The 25,692-nt window shown below is 41.4% G+C and overlaps 3 protein-coding genes and 1 long non-coding RNA gene across 4 annotated transcripts in view; 3 read left to right on the top strand and 1 right to left on the bottom strand.

Moving 5' to 3' along the window:
* The first annotated feature begins 130 nt into the window (after window positions 1-130).
* LOC145658984 (uncharacterized) lies at window positions 131-2,879 on the top strand. The gene is made up of 5 exons (XM_081719310.1): window positions 131-500; window positions 694-771; window positions 1,313-1,366; window positions 1,684-1,807; window positions 2,139-2,879. The coding sequence occupies exons 1-5, from the start codon at window positions 476-478 to the stop codon at window positions 2,404-2,406; spliced, it is 549 nt and encodes a 182-aa protein (XP_081575436.1). The 5' UTR covers window positions 131-475; the 3' UTR covers window positions 2,407-2,879.
* kif4 (kinesin family member 4) lies at window positions 2,147-23,272 on the top strand. Its single transcript, XM_035527395.2, has 32 exons — window positions 2,147-2,280; window positions 7,195-7,291; window positions 7,722-7,845; window positions 7,947-8,061; window positions 8,186-8,376; window positions 8,503-8,592; window positions 8,785-8,951; window positions 9,322-9,416; window positions 9,508-9,627; window positions 9,802-9,977; window positions 10,145-10,206; window positions 10,366-10,498; window positions 10,999-11,057; window positions 11,226-11,331; window positions 11,446-11,574; window positions 11,672-11,857; window positions 12,382-12,485; window positions 12,580-12,724; window positions 13,043-13,153; window positions 13,320-13,403; window positions 14,001-14,114; window positions 14,283-14,438; window positions 15,030-15,127; window positions 15,280-15,409; window positions 17,526-17,696; window positions 18,159-18,272; window positions 18,415-18,492; window positions 18,589-18,681; window positions 19,268-19,432; window positions 19,941-20,063; window positions 20,152-20,274; window positions 20,515-23,272. Exons 3-32 carry the CDS (start codon window positions 7,723-7,725, stop codon window positions 20,707-20,709), a joined length of 3,756 nt encoding a protein of 1,251 aa, XP_035383288.1. The 5' UTR covers window positions 2,147-2,280; window positions 7,195-7,291; window position 7,722; the 3' UTR covers window positions 20,710-23,272.
* LOC145658985 (uncharacterized) lies at window positions 23,272-24,211 on the bottom strand. Its single transcript, XR_014124906.1, has 3 exons — window positions 24,126-24,211; window positions 23,915-24,049; window positions 23,272-23,553 (listed from the first exon to the last, which is right to left on the bottom strand). It is a non-coding gene; the product is annotated as an uncharacterized LOC145658985 (long non-coding RNA).
* Window positions 24,034-25,692, top strand: part of ammecr1 (AMMECR nuclear protein 1) — a 39,361-nt gene continuing 37,702 nt past the window's right edge. Inside the window, exon 1 of the mRNA XM_035527396.2 lies at window positions 24,034-24,231. The gene's annotated coding sequence lies outside the window, so the exon portion shown is untranslated. The remainder of the gene's footprint in view (window positions 24,232-25,692) is intronic.

Here is a 25,692-nt window from a genome sequence, read left to right as displayed (position 1 = left end):
GAATAGCTCTTTTATTGTCAATGAAATTCACATCTTACTAGTGCTTTATACAGTGAGGGATTCCATTTGAATCAGAATGGTCTTAGAAAAAGTTTTCAAAGCATGCTAGAGGGAATTTCATACATGTTTTGAGTTTTAAACTTGTGATTTTATTTGTTTATAATTTTCATTAATATTTGTCATCTTAATCCTTTCCAAACCCATACACTATTTCACAGGAACCTGGTTTATTTGACAAGTTCATTGGATCAGCGCGTTAATCTATAGGAAAACAAATAAGTTTCCGGTACACTCAATTGTTTGCACTGTCGTTGTCAGTTGACTTCCTTTGCATAATAACGACTGTTTGTGTGTGTGAAAAAGGGGGCAGGGGTGACGACGGTAGTTGTGGTATTAACCACTGACGTAAAATAGGGAAACAAACTATAAATAGGCAAATCGCGCTTCTGTTCCTCAGACATTCAACAGAACAACCATGACCTTTGCACATACTCTTAAAGGTAAATTAAAAACTTAAGCGGATACTTCACAGTATTAATTTCCTCGGGATGTAATTTTAATATATATTTTTTAATGCTTTTAACTACCGGGTGCTCGTTATTTAAAGTTTTGGTAAAATGCTAAGATGCAATGATTGAGGTGCGCTGAATGAGTCTCCAGAATGAAATCTACAATGTGATGTTCTCTTTGTAGGGTGTCTTTGTGTCTACATTTTATCCATTAGGCTGTTCCTGTGTTATCCATCACCTGTTTCTACTTTCTCTGATTATGGTACGATGAATCGGCTACGGTCTCATTTCTAAACTGGATCGTATATCCTATATGGCTTTATGTTATGCATTTAAATGGGCTCGTAAGCTTTGTATGCCAATTTAATCTGTTCTAACTGTCAGAGTACTTATTGTCTACTGGCTAATTGTAGCCACCATTATAGGTATTTATATTTAGGACGGTTATAAGGGCCCGTGACTGACAGTGGCCCTAAAAATGATTCGATTAGGAGGTGGTGGAGCCCAATCTGATATCTGTTCATGGGGTCCAAAATCGCTGGCGACACCCTTGTATATTTATGGGAGAGAGATATCCACTCACAATTATCGCAGGCTTCTGCTGCCAACAGTGTTTTCCTTTTAATATTAGGAGCTTGTCCATCTTCTCTATATAGCACCTTTGATAATAAATGGCCCGTTGCACATTTAACATACACATCTATACACACACACACCATAGTCGCACACAATTCATGTCCGAGCAAAACTTATAGTTTGCTTTATAAGGTTAAAAAAACATGGACAAATATTTTGTTTTATAGATTCTGGGGATATTGAAGGTCCTAAGATCACCGCACTGATTCACATAGAACAAGGTAAGAACTATATGTATTTAATAATCCTCTTTTACGCTCTCTTTTTTTTTTTTTCCTTTTTTTTTACTGAGTTGTGTGTCGACAAGGGTGTTGATAATTATCTATACAGAATGAACCTGGAATGAATTCAAAATGTAGGCTACTCCGAGATTATTCGCAGTAGTGGTACGGTACTGTTCAGATCAATGGCGTGTTGTACGTTCTATTGTATAGCAGAAGACAAATTCTTTTTTTAAAAATTATTTTTTTTTTATGTTGGTGTTTGAGACTATAACTACAATCAGCGTCCTAACTCAAGTATATGTGGTGTTTCGTAGAGAAAAGCTACACCATCACCTGCGAAGTGAAACCTGGATTGTTTAATGATGAGACTATTGTTTACTGGTTGGCTAATGGCAGCTTTATAGAGGACGATCACAGGATGATAACAAGGGAGAATCGGTAAGAAAAGACATCTGTGAGTCAAACGACATTTTGCGTCAAACGACTAAGAGAAATGATGAACACGGGTCCCATTTGTAAACGGATAGAATGCAACGGTGGACTAAATATAAACTACATTTCAAAATAAAATTGATCGGAAACTAGTAATCGAGGAACAGAGGCGTGGTGTTGACAGCGTTTTTAGAACTTTATATTAACAGCGTTAGCCAACGTGCTTAAATCTATGAACTGAACATCGCGGAACATTAGAAACTCCAATGCACTGAAAAAATCAGTGGTCAGCATGTATGTTGAAGGAGCTTGCTATGTTTCGACACGATCTCCTTAGAATTCACAGTTCTGCTGATGGCTCAGAATGCATCCTGACTGACTTGGTGGTCTACGAGCCTCGCAAGGAAGACTGTTTAATAAAGCTTACCTGTGTAGCGTTGAACTCTGCGGGGAATGACATGAAATCTACTACACTGAGCGTGAGTGTCGTCTCTCACTCTCTGCCTGCTGGTGCCTCTCGCCCACTCTCTGTGCCTCCTGTTTTCTTTGGACCCCTCTTGCTTTTTCTGTTGTTAAAAGTCCCTCACCCACTCTGCTTTCATTAGGGATTTGCGCTAAAGTTCTACAGTTGTAATGCAAAGCCTGTTTTGGACTTATTCGGTATTAGTGCATTAATGCTCTTTAACTCACTAAGCGATTCAATAATTTCTGTAGAAACGTTTTATTGGTAGTAATTTTTTTTTCCATCTAGGGACGTTCAATTGTACATCCGATAAGATAACTGAAACCATTCTGACCTAGGAGGTCTTGGTGCACTTTCAAGGTAACTCTGAAGTATGAACACAGTATGGACCAAAGACACCAAATGCACCAAACACAGGATGTGATGTCAAGAGATGCTGAGGACTTCCTAGCACTGTTCTGACTACTACATACATTTTATGGTCTCTTTGTGAATTTTCAACTTGGAAAAAATACCACCAGACATATAAACACAGGGTTGGGAGAGCTACTTTAAAAATTTATAAAAAGATGTGTCTTCATACAAAGGACTATTATTAAAGTAACATAAACTTTCCATTACATTTGGATTACTTACTTTATACTTACCCCATTATGTGATGGTGTTCCAGAACACTGGTCCCCTACAGCATGGAATACATTCTCGGTCTGAAAATGAAGCTAATAAATAAGACACCATCTAGTACCATCAGATAATTATAATGTTAATATACCAAAGTACGTTCATAAAAAACATGCACCTTATACCTTCATAACAGTAATAAATTAAAAATTAATGAAATACAGAATAACATACTTGGGAAAAGGGCTCCACTTGAATATAAAATAAAGCTTTACTTACTTGAACAGAGGAGAATTGTACGACTTCATGCTTTGGTACCCCTATTTACAGTATGTGCACTGTTGGTCTGCCACACCCACACCACTTATTTACATTTACATCATTTAGCCAACACTTTTATCCAAAGCAACTTACAATTATGTCTGAATACAGCTTGAACAATTGAGGGTTAAAGGCCTTGCTCAGGGGCCCGATAGTGGCAACTTGGCAGTGGAGAGGCTTGAACTGGCAACCTTCTGATTACAAATTAAGCACCTTCACCACTTTAAACATTTCTGAGGGGGTGCACTGAAAATCAGACAGTAAATCAGGTGACCTGTCTCCCTTTCAGAGCATCACTGTAAGCAAAAGCTTATCTAACGACTACGAGCAAAAATTGTTGTCAGTAACTTCTTTCTCTGATTTATCTTTAAATAAATAGAAACAAAGTTAGTCAATAACATTTAGTTGACATGAATGTCATACGAAAGAAACGTCAATATTCCTTTCTTCCAGTACCCCTTGTTTAGATCATCAGGTGCTGTTCTTATTATTAAGTCCTTCATGAGTTGGATGGACAGTGGTCTGGACATTGGGGCCCTGTGACTGTAGTTTGAAGCCCCTGACTCAGCACAGTACGGTGGTAGTCTCTTTGGTTTCTTTTTCCTGGTAACGTTGATATTAAATTCCTGCTCTTCCACTCCCTTTTGTGTTATCAGGACCAAATGTTTTCTAGACATGTTGGCTTCCTACCTATGCCAAGGTTTTGGGAACTGTGTTGCTTTGTTACATAATTGTTCAATTCAAATACAGTTTTGTTACTGTGTACATTGTGGTCAGAGAAATGGCTATTTAAAGCTGGTCAGTTTGGAAAAGGTGAGAATTCGAGACTTAAACAGTTGAGTATGATTTATATTTATATCAGAAGCCACATGCTGAACCACTTCTCATCTTATGTAATGCTGACTCATAAACTTTCCTTTAGTTGTTTCTGCTATCTGGAATAAATATTAGGTTTTTTTATGTTCAGTGCAGGAAATTTAGTCCTGACTGATATTAGCTTGACTCACTTGGCAATCACTCAATGGTAAATAGTTAAGAAATACAGGGATTTCATATTACTGGACTGTATTTATTTATCTCTGGTGAGTAAGATCACTGATGCTCCCCAAGAGGATAGTCATGTGAACTTTTATCACTCCAAAGTTTTTCACTTTACTTAATATAATGCCTTTTATTTTAAAGGCTTCACAGTGTCAAATATTCCTTTCTTCCAGTACCCCTTGTTCAAATCATCAGGTGCTGTTCTTATTAAGTCCTTCATGAGTTGGATGTACAGTGCTAGAACAGTGAAAACTTGACACTGGTCAGGGCATTGGGGCTCTGTGATTGCAGTTTAAAGCCCCTGACTCAAAGGCATCATATCACACTTTTGTCTTTTAGTTGTGATTATTCTGGTGCTTCCCAAACAGTGCTTTCCTTATACAAAGTATTCTGAAAGATCTCATGAAAATACCTGGTAAGAGGGAAATTTCAAGTTGTAATTATTGGCATTAGGATGCTCAGATTTCCATTGGAATTGATGGTCATGTGTCTCACTGTTGGGAATAATGAGTGTTTCCTGGTTGTACTGGGCATAGTCTGGAAAGTCGTTATTATAAGGCCAGTTCCAAAAATTGGCCTCTAATTGTTGCCTAAAGTCTGAGGCTTTAAAAGCTCTGATTCCTGGTCTGAATGTATTGTAAAAAGAGTCTCCTTAACCGCGTGTCCTCAGATGGGAGAGGCCTCATGTCATGTACGGCCAGCTGCTCGACTGGCTCCGCTATATCGTAGCCTGGCAGTCGGTGATAATCGGACTCGTTCAGGGCATCAACTACGTCCTGGGCCTGGAGTGATGGCTGAGCCTGACAAAGACGCATGCATAGGGCACATGCTGCCATGGCAGGAGGGGACGTGTGTTTGGCACCACGGACAATGGGATTGGGACTTTAATCTCCACTGTGTAATGTACTGTATATAGGCACACCTGGTGCTAATGTGTATTTAAAGGGGGGAAAATTAATTCTACTAGCAGTCTCACATTGAATGTGTCTGTATAAACTGAAGTGGGCACTCTTATTTTGGAATTAAATTGTTTATTCCTTAATCTCTCATTTACCCTTAAATAATAACAAACGAAATTAATCAATAACATTTATCTGACATGAATGTCATACGAAAGAAACGTATCTCCTAAAACCAAATCTCGTGTTTTTCATGAACAAAGCCAGTTCACTGTGTTATACCATTTTTAAAAATTGGATGAAAGAACAAAGAAGTGCTAAGATGTGATTTAATCACCGTATTTTTAAATGTACCAGTAATACAATTTCTGTAAGTGTAACGGATCGTAGTTACATTTTTGTATCCTGATTACGTAACCTGTTCTCCGTTAGTTAATTTGGGATGGTTGTCAAATATAGCTATGCTCGCTAACGCTAATGTTAGCTAACTAGCCAGATAGCGTTAGATTAGCTAGCTAACAATGCTACTTGGTACAAGGCTCAAATATTATGCATCAACTCTATCATCAATTGATTAGTAAAGATTTAATGTCATTTCATTTTAGATTAGTGTGTAAATAGGTTATCACAGAATATATGTATTTGTGTTGGCTTTTGTTCCGTAAGATGCGAACCTGGACTAAAATGCAAGCATGCATCATCTTACGCTTTGGTCTGGAACAAGCGAACGACAAATATAAACGCAGCCCAATCTGTCCTACATTCTCAAAGTCAAGTGTAACCAAAATCAAAGTTACTGCCAAAGTCACATGTGAACTCAAATGAGGCTGTACCAATGGAACATTTTAAAGTTATTTTCTTTCCCATTTCTGGTGATTAAAAAATAATAATGCTGACTGTATGATGTAATTTTATACACGAAATGTCATTTGCACTTGAACAATATGCTGAATTTTATGTTTAAATATTGTGATTAACAGCAAGCTGTAGAAATGCAGAACCCATTTCCAAGTAGGTTTTGTACTCCGGAAATATATGAACAAGACTATTCCTTACGTATATGTTAGTGTTCGTTTTTTAACGAGTTGTACAATATACCCAAAGGAATTATAACTGCAACATTCAGAACTTTCAGACATGTTAAATCACAGGGTTGGCTCTGTATAGCTTTATAAATATACTGTGGACATAACAGTGAGAAAAATGAATATTAGTAATTATTTTTCTTTCTTGGAAATGGAATCAAACTATGCAATGTCTTTTTAGAGCAAAACCTCTTTGCCTCTGTCTGGAGGAATACACCAATAAAGCAGTAGGACAGGGATCCAATGCTTTCCCATGGCTGATGGACAACAAAATAGAAGTTTGCAGTAGTTGACCACACACTCCTGACCTAAAGTCTAAAAAAAAAAAAAATAATTGAGTAAAAACTGCTTGGAATGAGATGGGGTCCACAATTGAGGCATCTTGAGATATTCTTGATTCTAAAATGAGGAATAGTCTTAGCTTCCTTGCTATTTGTTTGATGTATCATTAAAAAGATGGTGATTATTTTTGTGATGATGTTAATTTGAGTCACTAAATAATAGCATCACTGTAGGTTTAGTGACTTTCTCTGCTTATGTGAAGATAAGGACCATAGACCCTTCTACAAGATCCTAAAATCCAAGAATCGTTACAGTTAAACTCATTTCTCGAGTGTTCGTTATACATTTTAATGCTTTCCGTAGATAATTCATGCAGGAGTTGTAGTATTCCTTTGGATAAACAAGATGCCGGTAAAATGTTTGGGGATGGATAGTTTTCCTATTTCACCAGCAGAGGGCAATAACTTAAAATGACCTTCACAATGTATAATTTTTCGACGTGTGACGTTGGAGGTGGAGCTGATTATTTGAAAGTGGCGGGTACACTAGGAGGTAACCGCTACAGCGAGAAAATCGTGCCAGTGTTTAGTTTACTTGCTTAGGATAGCTGTATTTTGTGACAGCAGTTCAGAATATAATCTTATTGTTTTGTTTGAGTACATTGTGTTTTTCTTCTCGCAGAAAGTCGGTTTATGCATTGCTGAATCCACAAAGTCAACAAATATTTCCTCTTTCGGGGATAACAGTCCAGTCAACCAGCTAGGTAGCGTCAAGTCACGTAAGTAGCTATGCTACTAGCTCGGCATTTTTATTGCTTGCAAGCTGGCTGACGAGGTGCTCTGCTAGTTTCTTGCTGATTGTGTTAAATAATATTTAGCCTTGATGCATGGAATAAATATTTACCACTCACTTTAAGTGTCTTGGCAACGTTATCAGGCAGTTAACACTTGGCTAACTAGCAATATGGACATCGTTTGACTGGTTGTGAACTGTGTGTGTGTGTGTGTGTGTGTGTGTGTGTGTGTGTGTGTGACTTTTATCAAGTCATCTTTGGTTGTTTGCCCAGCTAGATTAACGTGATGAACTAAACTTTTTTTTTGTGCCGTGTCGAGCTAGCTAGCTATATTTGTAAAGCAACTGAATAGCAGTGTTGTGTGCATCGTAGACTGCACCAACGGTTTTCCATTTTACTGTTCCCACTAATTTAGCATGACAAAAGAGGACGACAAAGTGATCCCAGTCAGAGTTGCGCTTCGGTGTCGGCCACTGATTCCCAAGGAAGTTAGCGAGGGATGTCAGCGCTGCCTCACATTTGTGCCCGGGGAGCCTCAGGTCAGATTTAACTCCACCACGTTTTATTTACTTCGAAATTGCATTAGATAAAGCATTCTTTATAATGTTTTAAAAAAAAATTGTTTTTGTTGTTGTTTTAGGTGGTGGTTGGCAACGATAAAGCGTTCACTTATGACTATGTATTTGATCCAACGACGGAACAAGAGGAGGTGTTTAACACTGCTGTTTCGCCTTTAATGGGTGGACTCTTCAAAGGTTTGAATAAACATGTCGTGCCGAGATGATAACACAAGAGTGTGTCAGATTTTGCTTTGCTGAATTGTTGCTGAAGCTCAGAACTGAAGTGGAAGAAGAATTCTCTCATATGTTCCATTTTCAGGTTATAATGCCACTGTGCTAGCCTACGGCCAGACAGGCTCAGGGAAGACTTTCTCTATGGGTGGCACGTATACATCAGACCAAGAGAATGAGCCTACTGTTGGGGTTATCCCTCGAGTTGTCAGGAAGATATATCAGGAGAAAGCTAAGAGGACAGACACTGAATTCTTCATTTCTGTCTCTTATCTTGAGGTAAATAATGCCTCTTAAAGTAGTTGTTCTTTGCTTTTGTAGCCAGTTTCATTTGTAATTTCTATGATCTATGAAATGCTGCATAGTGATGGATAAAAATATTTTGGTGCCTGCTTTCCCTTTCAGATTTACAATGAAGAGATATTGGACCTGTTGTGTATCTCAAAGGAAAAACCAGTTATTAGTATCAGGGAAGACCCAAAGGATGGCATCAAAGTAAGAGAATTTTGCTAGAAGTTTCCAGAACTGATTTACTGCATAACCAATGCTTAAACAAGGTTTCAAAAGCTTAAGGCAAATTAAACCAATCAACCAGCTGCCGTTTTCTGTCCCAGTAAGCGGAACCGTTTAACTGCCGTTATTACCTTAACGTGGTGACGGATTAAGATTCCTGTTCTGGTGCTGCAGATTGTAGGCCTAATGGAGAAGGACGTGTCCAATGCCATGGAGATGGTGGGCTGTCTGGAGCTGGGCAACTGCGCGCGCACTGTGGCCTCCACGGCCATGAACGCTGCCTCGTCGCGCTCGCACGCCATCTTCACCGTCATCCTGGAGCAGCGGCGTGGGGCTGACAAGTGAGCTGCGGGCAGGGCAGGCGAGCCTGTGGTGCCACTTGCTGTTTTCGCCCGTCCCGCTCGGGTGGACTCTGTGTGGCTGCTTTCACCTCTACATTGGATGCTGTGCTATGTGGCTGTAGCTAGGTACCATTAGAGGTCCTGTAGATGGATAAGGATTTTATTGATCCTGAAGTTCATTTGCAGGGTTATAGCAGCGAATGGAAGAGCTTTGTGTAATAGAATGCAGAATTCACTGCCAGTTCACACAGGCACTAGCAATAATGTGAGGATGGCTGTGCGGAAATAATTTGTGTGTAGCTTGAATGAGTAAGCAGAGGGTGATGGTGACACACTTCTGGATCAGCATTGGGGGGGTTGTGCTTTACAGGAGTGACACGGTGATCTCCAAACTGCACCTGGTAGACCTTGCCGGGTCTGAGAGGCAGAAGAAAACCAAGGCAGAGGGCGATCGACTCAAGGAGGGTGAGCTTGAACACGTGCCAGGTTCTTCTGCAGAGATATATGTATACGCACCAGGGTACCCCCCTGCCAACATAGCTGCTCTGTTGTCCAGGCATCAGCATCAACAAAGGCCTGCTGTCTTTGGGCAATGTAATCAGTGCCCTCGGTGATGAGAGCAAGAAGGGCACCTTTGTGCCTTACAGAGACTCCAAGCTGACACGTCTACTTCAGGGTGAGCGTCTTAGTACCTTATCGGTGCTCTGTAAAATTCAGTTTTGTTCGATATCAGCTCAGCCAGCATGTTTTGGGTTTCGTGTTATCGCTGGGATCATTGGGTCAGAGGAAGCCCATCCGAAAAAGGCTAATTTTTTGATGGCAACTCTTTCCCTCTCTGGCTCTTCCGCAGACTCCCTGGGTGGGAACAGCCACACACTAATGATCGCGTGCGTTAGTCCTGCCGACTCCAACATCGAGGAGACGATCAACACACTGCGCTATGCGGACCGCGCCCGTAAGATCAAGAACAAGCCCATCCTCAATGTGGACCCGCGTGCCGCTGAACTGAAGCGGCTCAAACAGCAGGTTTGGAGCGGCTGCACTAGCCATGGCTGTTGAGAAGTTCTTGTGTTGTGGGTGTTTGAGGAGGGGGGATGGGTTGCAGAATTGTTTGGTCTTAAGGTGTGTTTTTTCCTGGTGTGGGATTAGAAACGTGGACCCGTGCCTCACAAACAGTCCACTTTACCCCACAGGTGCAAGAGCTTCAGGTGATGCTGCTGCATGCTCGGGGAGGAGTCGCTCCTGTCCTCTCAGGGTAGGATCCAAATCGGGAGACGTGTACTGGGGGGCAGGAAATGGCATTGTTTGCAGCCTGGATTGGCAATGGAGGGGATGGTGATAGAAGCGCCCTGCCTCCAGCTCGAACCTAGTGCTCAGCAGCTCTCCCTGACTCTGCTGTCACTCTGGGCCGTAGGTCTGAGCCGGCCGAGAACGTGGCCAAGATCTTGGAGCACAACCGCAGTCTGAAGGAGGAGAACAGCAAGCTGAGCCGTGAGCTCAGCGAGGCTGTGGGCCAGACTGCCCTCATGTGTGAGAGGGTCATCGTGGTAGGTCATTTCATGGACATCTGGGCAAAGCTACAGCGTGGTTCGGTGTGGTGCGGTTTGGACGCCGTCTTGTTGAGGCGTACTACTTCAGCACAATAGATTTGAAATGCACACTAATGTAGTTCTATAATGCATAACTGTTTTCTTCTGCAAAGCCGGACTGTTATATAAAATGCATCAGTTTTCATTTGATCGCCTACTGGTGCTTTGCATTCTTGAGAACACTAAACTATATTAGATGTATTATTAGAATTCATTCCAAATTTATATTAATTGGATATATTCTTTTTGTCTAGGTTAATATTTAAGTGCAATAACAACCATAAATATAGATTAGAATGCAAACGTCTTGGGTCAAATCTTCTGTTGGTTCATTGACCCTTGGTCAGTGATAGCAGGCAGCCTGTCCTTGGTTGCAGTCATGCTAAGATGACCTGGATGTCTTAAAGGACGTCAGTCTATTTGCCCTTTGATATCTCTGGTTTTCTGCTACTTCTTAGACAGAACAAGCCAACGAGAAACTGCAGAGCAAGCTGGAGGAGCTGAAGCAGCACTCTGCGTAAGTCAGGAGTGTTTTTTTTTTTTTTTGGTTTGTTTTTGTTTTTTTCCCTTTTGGTGTGAGGAGGCATGTCACAAATAACTCGTAACAATAACAACAAAACCTCCAGTGTTAGGAGACTGACATGGCTGCGCTGAATGCTGTCTGCATTCCATGTCTTTGGTGCAGGTGCAAAGTGGACCTTCAGAAGGTGGTGGAGACCCTGGAAGACCAGGAGCTGAAGGAGAACGTGGAGGTCATCCGGACTCTCCAGCACCTCATCCTGGAGCTGCAAGTGAGAGCCGCCAGCACGGGTCCGCTTTACACACTAATCGTTCCCAGCAGGGGCGTGTGTGACTTTGACCTTTTGAGACTGTCTTACGTGCCAGTTGCATGCTCTTCTCCACAGAGCGAGAGCGCAGGGATCGCAGCCACCATAGACGCCATGACCTCGGGTAATTCCCTGACCGCGGAGGCAGAGACGGAAGGCACCACCACAGGCTCAGAGACCGGCAGCCCAGCCAGCGGCTCACCTATGGTACTCTTCACATGCAGACTTGCACAATGCGGCTATCCTTACCGCATACAAAACGCCTGTTGCCATAGTCCTTCTGGGACCTCCCGTTCTCTTTCAGGCCAACGGCAGTGACGCACAAACCAAAGACTCCCCTGAGGCCTTCACTACCCAGCATGCTCTCCGGCAGGCTCAACTGTCCAAGGAGCTGATTGAACTCAATAAGGTCCTTGCATTGAAGGAAGCCTTTGTCAAGAAAATGTGCCAGAATGACAGTCACTTGGAGCCCATACAAACAGAACATCAGGTAGATGGACTGGTTCCTTCTGTAGTTCTTTTGCTTTGTTTTTAATTTAGTTTTGTTTTCCTCACAGAGGAATTTTATTTTACCAGAGGACAGTGGAGCCATTCCATATTAAGGTTAGATGCTATATATTGAGAGTTTGAATCTTGAATGAGGCAAGTTGATTTTTTTTTTTTTTTTTTTTTTTTTTTTGCATTTTAAAAAAGCAAAAAAAAGCAACATTGTATTCTAAGCCCAAATTGGGTACACCCAAACCTCAGGTTGAATAATTGCTCGAGGAACTTCAGTAGAGAGATTTTTATTGCCATATGTCGAACCAGTTACTTAAGATGAGTTAATTGTGAGAAATTAATATTGAGAATTTAATTGAAATACTTGTTTGCAGTCTGAATATTTATTTTATTGTGTTGATGTTACCTGGTGTCAAAATCTTGCAGCTAGTATTGGCAGTGTGTGGCCAGCTGAGTCCACAAGTCTGTTACTGGTGCCATTATGAGCACAGCCCGTAAGCTGTCAACCCCCCCTAGGAGAACATCAGGAGCCTGCAGGCTGAGGTGGGGACCCTACAGAAGGAGAAGGAGGATCTGATTCTGACCCTGCACACGGCTAAGAAAGACGTCAATCAGGCAAAGTGAGACTCTGCCTCCAACACTTGTGCTGCCTTCATTTTACATAAACTTACCTAATGAGGATTCCCTCTGCTTGGAAACCCCCCCACCATGCAGGCTAAGTGAACAGCGCAGGAAGCGGCTCCAGGAGCTGGAGGGTCAGATGTCCGAGCTGAAAAAGAAGCTTCAGGAACAGTCCAAACTGCTCAAGCTCAAAGAGTCATCGGTGCGCAGCGTAGCCAAGCTCAACCAGGAGATCCAGGTGTGTGTGGGGCACCCAGCATGCCAACACAGGCCCTGCCACCTTGCCTAGAGGAGAGGGTTAACAAGCTCATGCAGCGTCTTTCTTCAGTTGGTTAAGTGTTCCGGGCACTGTTGTGTGTTTGCTTGAGTGATGTAGTCACCACTGAGGTGTAAATTCTTTTTTCCTTTTTCTTTCTTTAAGTGTTTGTTACTTGTAGTGTTTTTGCGTGAGCTTTCTCGTTTTGTGATAAACTGATCTGGCTTGTTAGTACATCGTGTGTGCGTGTGTGCGTGTGTGCGTGTGTGTGTGTGTGTGTGTGCGCACGCGCGCGCGCAGGCTATGAAGGCCCAGCGGGTGCAGCTGATGAGACAGATGAAGGAGGACTCTGAGAAGTTCCGCCTCTGGAAGCAGAAGAAGGATAAAGAAGTTTTGCAGCTCAAAGAGAAGGTGCAGATTTTCCTAATGCCGCAGAAATTCGTCTGCAGCAGAATGTTACCCGTGGGCTCCTTCTGGCAGACCTAAACTTCTGTGTAGATTATTGTGTGTGTGTGTGTTTCATTCCATTGTGTATTGAACAGGCATCCTGAACCTAACTTTTTTTGTGTTGATGTAGGATCGTAAACGGCAGTATGAGATGCTGAAGCTTGAAAGAGATTTCCAGAAACAGGCCAACGTGCTGCGCCGCAAGACAGAGGAGGTAACTGACGGGGACTCTAAAACACACTCATGAACCACCTTTCTCAAAGTGCAGAGGTGTGCAAGTTCAAGTTTAAATCATGACACAGGACTTTGTACTTTTTAAAGTAATAAACTGCACCTGCTGGTGAATGAAAAATCGTGGGGACAAATTTCTGAACCTGAACTTTCCATATCAACATGACTAAGAGATGGCAATAGCAACACACACAGGGGCTGTGCTCATGAATGCATGAAGCAGGGAAAAGGATTTGAGATTGGCTAATGTTAGATGTGTTGGCATTATTTCAGCCTTGGACAGTAGGTCTGTAGAGCTACAAATGTGTTTCAAGTTTTCCTTTATTTACATCCTGTGTTTACTTCATCTTTGCTTGCGTTGCAAGTTTGGCCATTGGAAGGACTGAGTTGTTGCGGTATATACAGTTAGATTTTGTCCAGAGTCTGAGTAAAGGTGAAATGTGTCAAGCACTTTGACAGCCTTGACACTAAACTGGGAAACGAGCACTTGGAGCCTGTGAGAACAGAACAGAAGTAAGCTGTGCCTTGTTTTGGGGAAGCCGTGCTTATGTCAGCAGCTCACTGAAACTCTTGATCTCAGGCTGCTGCGGCCAACAAGCGCTTGAAGGACGCCCTTCAGAAGAGGAGCGAGGTGGCCGAGAAGCGGAAGGACGTGCAGCACAGAGGCATGGAGGGGGTGGCCAGCCGGGTCAAGGTATGTGCCGCTTCCTTACGCCCGCTGTGTTTAGCTCTGGAGCACGCCGGCCGCCGTTAGTTGCAGGAGTCAATGCTTCACTTGCAACAGACAACACGCATGGACGTCAAATGAATGCACTCTGACACTGCAACTCGTTTCATCCTCCTCCGCCCCACCCGGGTTTAGGCGTGGCTGCTGAATGAGGTGGAAGTGCTGGTGAGCACGGAGGAGGCCCGCCGGCACCTGCAGGACCTGCTGGAGGACAGGAAGATCCTGGCTGAGGAGATCTCACAGCTCCGGCAGCAGATGGAGTCCGGGGAGAGACCTGCAGCTAAAGTCCGGGTGAGCACTTCTACCAGCCCTGCTTCGCTTCAGCGCAGCCTTGTAGTTTGGAGTATTTATGTGCATTAGGGTAAAGGGGACTTGTATACAGTGCAGTTCCGTACACAGTATACAGTATAATATCTTGCAGCATGTTTGAGTTGGGGTGAGTTTAGCATTTGTGAATATATTAAAATTGCATGAAATGGTTTTAAAAGGAAGTGCGAGGCAACTGAAAGAAATTCAGTCCAGAAACAGAAATTCCGTCCAGTGCGTATATTGTGATATGCAATGCTATTTGTTAATTTGTGTTTTAGTCTGAGAAATTAATTTGTGGGAACTCAACCTGTTTTTCTGTTGCGATGGGTAGAGTTATTGCTGTACACTTATTTCATACGTGGAATATAGTCAGTTGTGTGCAAAGTTGAAGCTTTCCTTATTATCTTGGTTAATAGCATGTCAAAGGAAAGAGTATGCCTTCCTGAGCACATGATCATGTTGGATCTTCCTGTTTGTCTGCTTCTTTATCACTGTTTGAACCCACCTGATCTTATCCATCACATTTTAACGTACGAATGTGTCTGACCGGTGTGTTACACCTGCTCTCCGCAGCGTCGCACTCTGACCATCTCTGAGCTGGAGGGCAAGGCTGACTTGGAGGCCTCCATCAGCAAACAGGTGGAGAACTTGGAGACTGAGATGGACCTCAGGTCAGCCACATGCAGAAACTAGCATCCATTAAACTAAACCCAGCAGACGCAGTAGTGCACTGTCATTTTCCTATATGTCTGTGTTGAGTGTATTTTACACATCAGCTCTTTGGATTTCGTCTGTTTTCTTACATGCATGCATGCACACACAGGAGTGCTCAAATAGCTGACCTGCAGCAGAAGGTTCTGGATGCTGACAATGAGGGACGTGTGAAACAGCGCTGGGACTCCATCACCACACTTGTGGAGGCCAAGAGTGCCTTGAAAATCCTCATGACTGAGGTGAGTGTCAATTCTGACTTTATAGGGCCATCCGCATGCTGTCCTTTTAGTACATATGGCTTTAAAATGTCTACATGTACAGTGGACTCACGTGAACAATCAGAATCGTAATCAGAAGGTTGCTGGTTCAAGCCCACTGCTAAGTTACCACTGTTGGGCCCCTGAGCCCCTCAATTGCTCAAGTTGTACTCAGTCATAATTGTAAGTTGCTTTGGATAAAAGCGCCAGCTAAATGTAAATATAAAGTATAAAAAAAATTAATGGTTTCCTCAGTCACTGCCTTGGCCAGCTGGGTCACTGGGCACCATGCAGCATGTCCCCTCTAGTGCTCCGTTATACCATTCACATGAAATGAGCAGGGCAGAATATCAAGGAAACATGGTGCGTTACGATTGCTAGACTTCCTTGCGTCCTGACTGAGAATTTGTTTAACCAACTTGCTCCACCAGTACCGATTTGCATCTAAAAGCAGCACATGACAAAAATGTGCCCTAATTTTTATGCACGTTTATCACATGACAAAGTAAGTAGTCGAAAGAACACTAGTTGCTTATCTTTCTCTGAGGTTAACACCAAGTACAGAAGGAACACTGGGTCAGTTGGTATTGGTTGAGACTCACGGTAATTATTGGTATTGGGTCAGTGGCCAAGAAATGATATCCATGGAGCCCTATTGAACATTATGTGGAAATTTAACTTCGGTGTACAGCCATTTCTTGTGGTGTTGAGTGCAAACCAGACATGCAGATCAGGCATGATCACGTGAGCACGTGTATTTCCTGTGAGTTTGAAGCTGGTTGAATGCATTTGTAATTAATTGCACTGAAATGTAAAAGAAAGTGGTTTTATATTTTACTAGTTTTTGAATATGATTTATTGAAAATGAAGTCTATTTTGACAGTTTATTCTGTTTAAAACAATAGTGATTTATTTTAAAAACACCCAAGCTAAATTGTATTTGCATTCTGATGGATATCGCTAAAAAATTTGCTCTGAGAAAGCAAATGTCTCTGACTTCCCTGGACTCTGTAATCAGCATCTTAAAATCTCAATGTGGTCTGGCTGTAACTAATCAGGAAACGTGTTGTATACAGGCAGGCGGGTCCTCTTTGCCTGACATGCATATACAGAATGGGCCAAGCACTAAATATGCATGTCTAAACAGGCATTTCCATCAGCAATTACATTTATGTAGCAAAGTTTAGTGTGAAACTAATAAATGATTGACCCCTGAGCCAGCATTATTGATAGTTACTGTTGTCAACCACATCAGCAAAAATTTTCAAAGCATTAAAAAAGGGTGGTGTTTTTTGCCTAAAATACTTTATCTGAAAACTTGCATTTCTTTATCATGCGTCACGTTTAGGAAAAGGTTTAGCGTTTTGTGGTTTTATACGGACGTATGATGCTACGAACATATCAGGAAACCTCCAAGCTTTTCCTCCTGCGATTATAGAACATTTTAAAACGTCCCCAGTGATGTGGAGCATCATCTTTAACAAACCTGAGAGCAGCTATATTTTCCTTAGGGAGCAGTAGTTTTTTCCATGATGACCACTGATTGAATCCCACTCTTTCAGACTCCAGAATGCTGACTGTTATCAAGTGTAATGTGTGTGTCTCTTGTTTGACAGTGCTGCAGCATGCGTGAATTCAGTTCTGAGTCTTCCATCTGCCAACTATCTGCCTGACTGTCAGCTGATGTGGGGCCCAATCAGTTCCAGCCTCATTGCATTTAGTAGCTTTTCTAAGGTTGATTAAAATGACAGATTTGGAACTCATTTTAATTCCCCTTTCAGTATTTTTTCCCCCCTAAATCTACATTAAATTGACAGGACAACCTCACCACAAACTCCCTATGTAAATTTCAAACTGTTTCTTGCAGCTGTACTATTTTGGTGACCATGATACTAGAGGATGTGTAACAAATTGTCTTGCTCATTTTGATCCCTTCTGTATTAAAAAACATTTCTTTGCTTATTTTAAAAGATGCTTTCTAGTCTTTACAAATCAGTCTTAAATAACCAACGGCTACACAAGCTTTGACCCATTATGCTAAGTTCATTCTGAAACCCACGACTCCTGAGCACCGACTGACATAAGACATGTGATGCAGGTCATAACTTCCAAGACGGCAAATGCCAAGCTGGAGAGTGAGCTGAAGCAAGAGCGCGCCAACCACATGGACCTGCAGAAGGTGCTGTGTGACGAGCGGAAGCTCATGTCCACCATGGACATGGAGCACCAGAGCCACCTGGTGGAGCTGGAACAGAGGCACCAGGAGAAGGTATGGCAGCCACCAATGGCTTTTTTTTTTTTTTTTAACATATTTTTTTTTATTTGTTTATTTATTTTCTTTTAAATGTAACAAGGTAAAGTTTCTAGTGACCAGATTGCGCTGTACCTCTCCATCTTTGCACCAACCGATAACAAGGTCCCTGCATCCATCTCCCAGGGACAGCCACTCCCTCTCTGTTGTGTAATGCTGGTGAAAAAATCTGACGCAAGTTTGAATTATTAATGTGTTTGAAATTATACAATATTTCATTGTCTAAGTTTGTTGCTCAGTGATGGAGAGCCTGAAGAATTCAATTGGTAATGACTGCTTTCAGTGCTAATGCTAAAGGTTTCTTTCTACTTTTACAGATTTGCTGTCCCTTCATCCCGTGTCTTTTATTGCATATGTGTATTCATGTGTTTGTGCTCATGTTTATGTTCTTTAACAGTTCCTCCTGCCTTGGCCCTTTAGGTGCTCTATCTCCTCAGCCAGCTCCAGAGCAAGCCTGCGGGAGAGGAGCAGGACCAGGACAAGAATGAGCTGTCCAAGAGGGAGCGGGAGCTGCGGCAGCGCCTGAAGTTCCAGGTACAATCTGATCTCCTGCCGCCTCCTTCATATTCAGCAGCCTGGCCGTTTTTCCTTGGATAATGTGCCATGTCGTGGAGTGTTAGTTCCAACAACTACCGAACAGTCAAATTCACATTCAAGATATGAAATTCTTTGACAGGAGGAAGAGATTAAGAAGATGCAAGAGCTTGCTGAGCAAAACCAGAAACTCTCAGAAGAAAATGAACAGTACAAACAGGTAGATCTGATGATGCCTGTACAAGTGGACAGCATGCGTTTGTTTTGTTTTAATGATTCACAGATGTTATGTAATGGGCACATTTGTTATCAACAGAAATTACTTCTGGCTCAGCTGACCATCTCAAAGAAAGCAAATTCGGCTCCCGCTGTTTCCCGAGACACATCGTTTGAATATGTCCCTCCGAAGGTAAGTCATCAGTTTCTATTTCAATTTCCCCTCTAAGGCTACAGCTGTGTTTGTGAACTTCTCCATACACTGCAGGAAGTTCAGGGCTGTCAGCACTGTTCCTTGCAGTTCAACAGTCCAGTGTTTATCGTCACCTGGTCTCTTGCAATGTTCAGAGTGGCGATGCATTTACTGTCTTACCCATAGTGCTGACAGTATTTGGAAACCAGTTACACCTCATGTTGAAGTAAAATACTAGTATACTATTGTGTGTGTGTGTGTGTGTGTGTGTGTGTGTGTTTAAGCTAAAAACCTGATTTTTTTTGTAGTTTACAGTTTCAGGCAGTGAACTGTGTAAAGCTACTGAGCCTTTAAGAGGTTTGACAAGCTTAAAACATTTGTAATGTAAAGCTAAAACATTGGTTTGCACGTCACTGTTATTAATTACACCTACTACTTCACTTTAGTTATTTGAACTGAAATGAAATAACAAAAAGACTAATTGTAGGTTAATGTCAGGTTAAATCTTAAGGAATCTCATAGTGGTATACAGAATTCCAACATGTATATACTGTTAATTCCCACCGTATGGCACCTCTTCCTTCAGCCCAAAGCCAAAAGATTCTCCACAGCACGAGTCCCTCTGCAGGACCCCACCATTGACCTGGATGAACTGGTATCCTCATCGGAGTCCGAGAAGGAGGAGGACGAGTGGCGTCCAGACAAGAATAGGAAAAGCCGTCGAGGCTCCAAGAAATCCAAACTGACTGGGGTGAGAGCACTTGACCGATGCTTTAAGAGACCAGAGTAAGGAAAGACAATGACCGCTTCCAAACTCAAAAACCTTAGCTAAACTGTATCTAAACCTCAATCTCTGTGACCTATCCTGGGCGCTCAAATAATAAGTAAATAAAATACATTACAACATTGCATGGCTGTATTGACCAATCAGGAAACATTATTGAAAAGGAACCGAGCAGTCCTTGCTTTTCAGTTGTCGTTATACAGTATGTATAAAGGTAGGCTTAAGGGTGCATGTCTCTGAAGGATTAGGTTATGGACAGAGGTTTGAGTGGAGGGTGTGAATTGATTGACTCCTTCTGTGGCTTAATCCAGCAGCGAGACATCAATCACATCTTAAAGCTGATCTGGTAGTACATGATGTTGCTGAAAGGGGGGGGAATCCCAATTGCCGCACTTTTTACTTTAATTTTAGTTGGTTCCTTTAGAACTTTTTTCTCTTTGGCACCAAGTGTTTCATGGTTGTTTGTGCCCCACAGTGTGCATGTAAGGGGCGCTGCATCAATAAACTGTGCAGCTGTCGGAAGGGGAAGATGACCTGCGGAGAGAACTGTCTTTGTGACCATGATAAGTGTCGCAATATGGAGAGCCCTGGCAGTGTGGTAAGAATGAGGTCACATTCCTATCTGGAGGTGCAACAGTTCTTCATGCAAGCTTTTGCTTCATTTGTTGCATTTTTAATCTTATTAGCTTCAGGATGTCACTGAAGTAAATGTATCTGGAGATTCGGTTCCTATTCCTGAAGACCCCACTGCTGTAAGCCCTCGAGATGCCACCTTCTTCAGGCCACCTTGTGTTCCACCAACTAAAAAGGTAAGGCTTTTTATCACTTTGGCAAGACTGTTAATCTAGTATTGTATGTGGATCAACAACACTACAGAATTATTTTAAATAAGATTGTGGTGGTGGTGTCAGAAAAATTATAGTGCGTCAACACCAAACCAGGCAGCATGCTGGTGTGCTGCTGCTTGGAAAAGATCTACGGAAGCAGCTTCATTTTTAAAGTTTTTTAAAAACATTTATTTATTTTTCTCCCTTTCCTGTAACTGTCAGGAGATTGGCGATATGAGCCACCTGTCATCAGTTTTGAAGCTCGAGAAGAAACCAGTCCCGGCTGACACTGATAGCGACAGTGAGGAGTGTGAAGAGCCAAGCATGCCCAGTTTCCTGAGGAAGAACAAACGAGGACTCAATAATTTCAAGAACAGCTTCTTCTCCGGCTGTACTCCTGTCCGTGAGGAGTCCTGAGGCTAAGGCAGGTACATCTGCCTGATGGCTGCGTTCTTTTAACTTTTTATGCGTTTGTTTTGTCTTTTTTTATGTGTATTTTTCTTTGTACAACTTCTGTCAAATAAAGTGTCAAAGTCTTATTTCAGCATAGCTCCTTTAGGTTTTGGGTATATGAAATCTCTGTCAGTATCGTTCTGAAGCATAATGCTTTCTAATGCACTGCCACTGCTTTGATTAATTAGAATGATCCGAGGCGTTTAACTGTGTGGAAGTAGAAAGAATTCTGTGAATTCTTTATTATGAATTTTAGACCTAAAAGTAGGTCGGTAGAAGATCCTTGAATACCCTGTAATTGCATTTAGGGATGTATCCTCTTTGTCTCTCAAAATAAATAAATAAATTTTAAACTATGAACAGTGTGCCAACTTGAACCAACACTAACTCAGTTGATTCAAAAACAGCATGTCTCTTTATGTAACTGAGTGCTGTAGGCAGGAATAAAGCCCAGCTTGGTATCTTGTTACAACATGAAGCCCTGTTCCTCATCCATAGAGCAAACCTGTTTTAATACGATGGTACAAAACCAAGCCGACCACTTCCCTTGAGACACCAGCAGAATGAAAACTATTCAGACATTGAAAATATTGGTCACCCAAAAAAAAAACAAACCCCAAAACAAAACACCCTATCCCCTTGGACATCACTAAATTCTTAACTTTTTTCCCTACCCTTTACCCATCAGACACAATTCATGATGTTTCCTTAAGATGCCTTTGTGCAAGACCTTAATCTACCTAAACTATCTATAAAGGAGGGGGTACTGGGCCACATATCACTTTAGAGGGACTGAAGTAAGCATTACTTAACATGAAAAATTCACTTGGCTGGGGCAGGAATCCCTGTGGAGTTTTATCTGCCATTCTATGACAGATCAGACCCCTACATGTTGGCCATAATTCAGAGTTTTGTATAACATCAAATTAGCTTTGCTTGTTATTTTTACTTGCACATTTTTAAGATGAATAAAGACCCAATACTGGGTCTACCAATTTGAGCAACAAGATTAACATAAGTTTTTATTACTAACCTGGGTGTGGTTATTATAGGAACTACTGCTCTAAAAGTGAATGTACTTGCACTAATTTTATGAATCAATGAAGTGATCTCTGTCCTTACAAACACTGGGGCAGCATGCCCTCCTTAGTTACAAGGTTTTTATGAAATTTTAGCTTTACTTCTGTGTCTTTGTAATGAGACTGGTTTCAACGTTGTTAAACCCAAATGCTTCAGTCTCATGAATACACCTCGGTGTATTCAGTATATCGGAATATTTGCAGTGCCCCAAGGTAGTAAAGCTCCATAAATGTATATATAAATTGCTATTTGAGGGGACTGACCTTTTTACCTTGGATATTTCACAGCTACGCTGTTACTCAACAATGATTCATCTTTCCCTTTAGCTGCAGATCAAAAGCACACTTGGTTTGCTAAAAAGATGTTAGTGTTACCATGGCAGCCACCTCTTTATTGCGTAAATCTCAATGGTTACATTCCTTTCTAGCCAGTTTACTTAGAATCGTCAACAGCAAGGATTCACAGTTCAAACCAAGAAACTGTGACTTGGTCATCTGGAGCATCTATGGTCAGCCTGCCTCTGAACTCAATGAGGAATAATGAAAATTAAACATGATACTGACATTACTGATGTAGTACTATTCTACATACTCTAACATTTGTTAGCCCCCTTTGTTTTGATTATTTATTGTGTAGCACTCTCCTGAACTATTACAAAGAAATGACCAAAATTTTTACAAATGGAAATGGACCATCTAGAATACTTCAAGGTATGTGTTTTTAGATGTAATTTGTGAATTATGTAATTCATTTGGATAAAGCTGGGTGTGTCTCATAATTGTCTGAGAGTATGGAACCATAAATTCCAAAATTGCAATTTCTCTATAGTGGCTGATATTTGACTGCTATGCCAAATGTGGTACAAAAGTAATACTTTAATTCCTATACAAATGTTTTAGAAATGCAGTCAGACTTTAATCTTAAGAGCCCTCAGGGAAATGGTCAATGGGAGTAAGGATTCAAAATGAACTAAAGGTTAGGTTTTAGATGCAAAGCACCTTATGCAATTGGATTGTATCTCACTCATGGTTAGTGAGCAGGACATTCTCTACAGGGTGGCGCTACTGGCACGCTAGTAATTTTTACGTGTTGGGACCATAGACTGCAGGGACTAGTGGAATATCACAGTGGTGCTTTGCATCAATGACATTGTGTGTGTGTGTCTGGTTTTGTTTGTTTAGTCATAGTACCATAACTGGAGAACAGGAGTGGAGACTCCTTAGAAATGGTAACTGTGTTTAATATTAATTTGAGTAGTGTCGAGTCTTTTTCTATTGAATAAATTCATGGCAATGAGCCATTAAGTAAACTGATTTATAGGGTAAAACTTTAAACGAGAGCCTACTGATTATGGGATCGATCTGAATTTGCATGTCTAATATACCAAATTGTCACATGAAGCATTGTATGTGGGGTGGGGGTGATTACCAATAAATAAAAAGTGTGGGAAGTACCAGAGTTGTATTTGATTTCATCCAGCTTCTGCATTAATACAGTTAGTGTGTACAATTCCAGCAGTGTTTGCGTGTAAAACACTACACAACACAATCACCAGTACAATAAAATATTAATGCACACAAATAGTTTTTGGAAGGTGGTGCTGGATGCTAAGTATTTCCGCCTGCCGCACCTGCACTGACTTCGGACACTGACACCAGACATCTGTCCACATGTAGAATGGGTAGGACAGCAGCTCACCTTAACATATCTGATGGGTGTGCGGGATCACTTCGACAGGGAAAAGCACAAAAAAGAAGTTGGGAAGAAATGACCATTTTACTACCCTTTTAAAACAGATGAATACTACTCTCATAAATGGCTTTTAAAGGATTTTAAATGCCCAAGACTTTTAATTAGTAAAGTACTTGACAGTAATAATTGTTTCTCCAGCCCATTATTATTTGGTTTTTGATGCCTAGTCTTTTTGGCCTGTGTGATGGTATATACAGTACAAGATAAATTATTTATTCAGCTTCCTTCACACTGTCTTTTCCGTTTCAATTTGAGCATGACGCTCTAGTGAAGAGTCGAGATGCGGCGTGAATGTGCACATCCTCTGAAAATTAACACGTGAAATTTGTACACTCACTGGCGGATGTGCTTCAGTCCTCGCGTATACCCTTAAAACTCTGTCCCTCTCCGATTGCATCGAGCGGCCCTGTGCCAGTGCTATATTCGAGAACATGCGACCTCTATTGCAGTATCGACGACACGCTGCGAAAATCTAAAATTAGGATGAAATGGCGTTTATAATCTGGTCCCGTCAATGTCGGTTACATCTGTAGTGGTCATACATTTACCCATGCGTGCGTGGCTGATGTATCTCACCGGTGCAGCCCCTCGGACGGTCTCTTTCAAAGCGATTGAGAAGGCTGGTCTAACGCGGACGCCACGGACTGTTGCACGGTAAGGACGTAGGGACTTGTGGACGATATCCGTTAAAGCTACCATCGAAACGATTGACCATTTATTGTACTACCGTTATGGTATACATCTAGGAATTATTCCAGGTGGCACTTTAGCTGTCTTGTGAGATATACTGTTATTTCCTATAATTTTACAACTTTAGTTTGACACTTAGCCTGCGTTGAATTTCAAACAACATTGCTATGAACTACATGATGAAGAATTAATGCGATGTACCAAAGGCACGGTTTAAATGCAGATACACCCGTGTTCAAATAATTTCTCTCAGTAGGCCTACTGGTGAAAATACTCCGTATTTGTTCAAAGTGTTGCTTTGTGGAGGGTTATTCCGGGGTGGTAACCTGTGCTTCGTTGTACAGATCATTAAAATTAAACGACAGCTTAGTCTACAATGTTTAAAAGGGAAAATACTTTTATTTTTTAAATGAGGTGTGCACATCATAAATAAATCGAACAAATTGCCATGGTCCAGTATTTTTGGAGTGAGACTGTTCCATGCTTACAACACATCAGCCCGCTACTACAAAGGCCATTTTCCTAAATTGTCAAGTGAACCAGCCGCTGACGGCCTGCAGTCCGAATGACATCCTACTTCTACTAACTGAACCACTAAACTTTGTATAGACTGTAGATCTTTTAAATATAAAATCACTAGATAACAAATACATTATGTATTAGCATTACACCGAGTGAGAGTAAGTCTTGTTTCCAACAATCTGAGATACATATTCTTTCATAGTTAACTCATGTCTTGAATGAACTGTTTTTACCAGTAGTGTTAAAGATGAAATACACATCTTTCGTGTCTCAAACTCAACCTGCAAAGTTCATTCACTCTACAGTGACACATGAAACTATGATGTATTGCTACAGCAAGGTCTGCTCCAGAGTTCATGTGCTAAAGCACATCAGTCCCCTCACTTTCTTACCGGTTAGTGCAGTTATGCATTTCATAGATTTAAATCATGAAAATTATATACACACTATGGCATTGGACATGGGTATAGGTGTTATATATAGCTATACATTTCTAACCTACATTCAAAAAATGAAATCTATCAAACTGTTACTGAACATTATCATCTACGGTTTGAATAGGTTATTCAATCTGTAAAAGTTAGTGAAACATTTGTGAACAATACATTACTCAGTATGTTCATGTGAAGTCATTATTGTGAATTTGCTCATCATTTGTAATTATACCCCATCCCATTTCCTTATATTTAGCTAGTGATATTAATATGCAATCTCATTACATTGTAGTGTCAATTCATGTCATAGCTCAAGGAACTTGGATGTAGCCCAAAGAATGTGTGTTTGAATCCTGGAGACCACCCTTTTTTCAGAAAGCAGGATTGTTCAGAATAACTGGACACCTATAGCATTTTGGGTTTGCAAGAACTTCTGTTATCTCATGGGCAAAGATTGCAGAGGAAAAGT

This window comes from Electrophorus electricus, chromosome 8 (assembly GCF_041902795.1).
Source record: "Electrophorus electricus isolate QZ-2024a chromosome 8, ASM4190279v1, whole genome shotgun sequence".
Taxonomy (NCBI): domain Eukaryota; kingdom Metazoa; phylum Chordata; class Actinopteri; order Gymnotiformes; family Gymnotidae; genus Electrophorus; species Electrophorus electricus.
Note: the sequence above shows the minus strand (reverse complement) of the source record. Positions and strands in the feature narration are given on the sequence as shown.

What these genes read in the sequence shown, in the direction of transcription:
- kif4 (XM_035527395.2), top strand. Translation starts at nt 7,723, where the DNA reads ATGACAAAAGAGGACGACAAAGTGATCCCAGTCAGAGTTGCGCTTCGG. An exon ending in ACCTCATCCTGGAGCTGCAA is followed by an intron (nt 11,332 to 11,445) that starts GTGAGAGCCGCC and finishes TCTTCTCCACAG; the next exon opens with AGCGAGAGCGCAGGGATCGC. An exon ending in CAGCCAGCGGCTCACCTATG is followed by an intron (nt 11,575 to 11,671) that starts GTACTCTTCACA and finishes GTTCTCTTTCAG; the next exon opens with GCCAACGGCAGTGACGCACA.
- LOC145658984 (XM_081719310.1), top strand. Translation starts at nt 476, where the DNA reads ATGACCTTTGCACATACTCTTAAAG. An exon ending in TTCTACTTTCTCTGATTATG is followed by an intron (nt 772 to 1,312) that starts GTACGATGAATC and finishes TTTGTTTTATAG; the next exon opens with ATTCTGGGGATATTGAAGGT. An exon ending in ATGATAACAAGGGAGAATCG is followed by an intron (nt 1,808 to 2,138) that starts GTAAGAAAAGAC and finishes CGATCTCCTTAG; the next exon opens with AATTCACAGTTCTGCTGATG.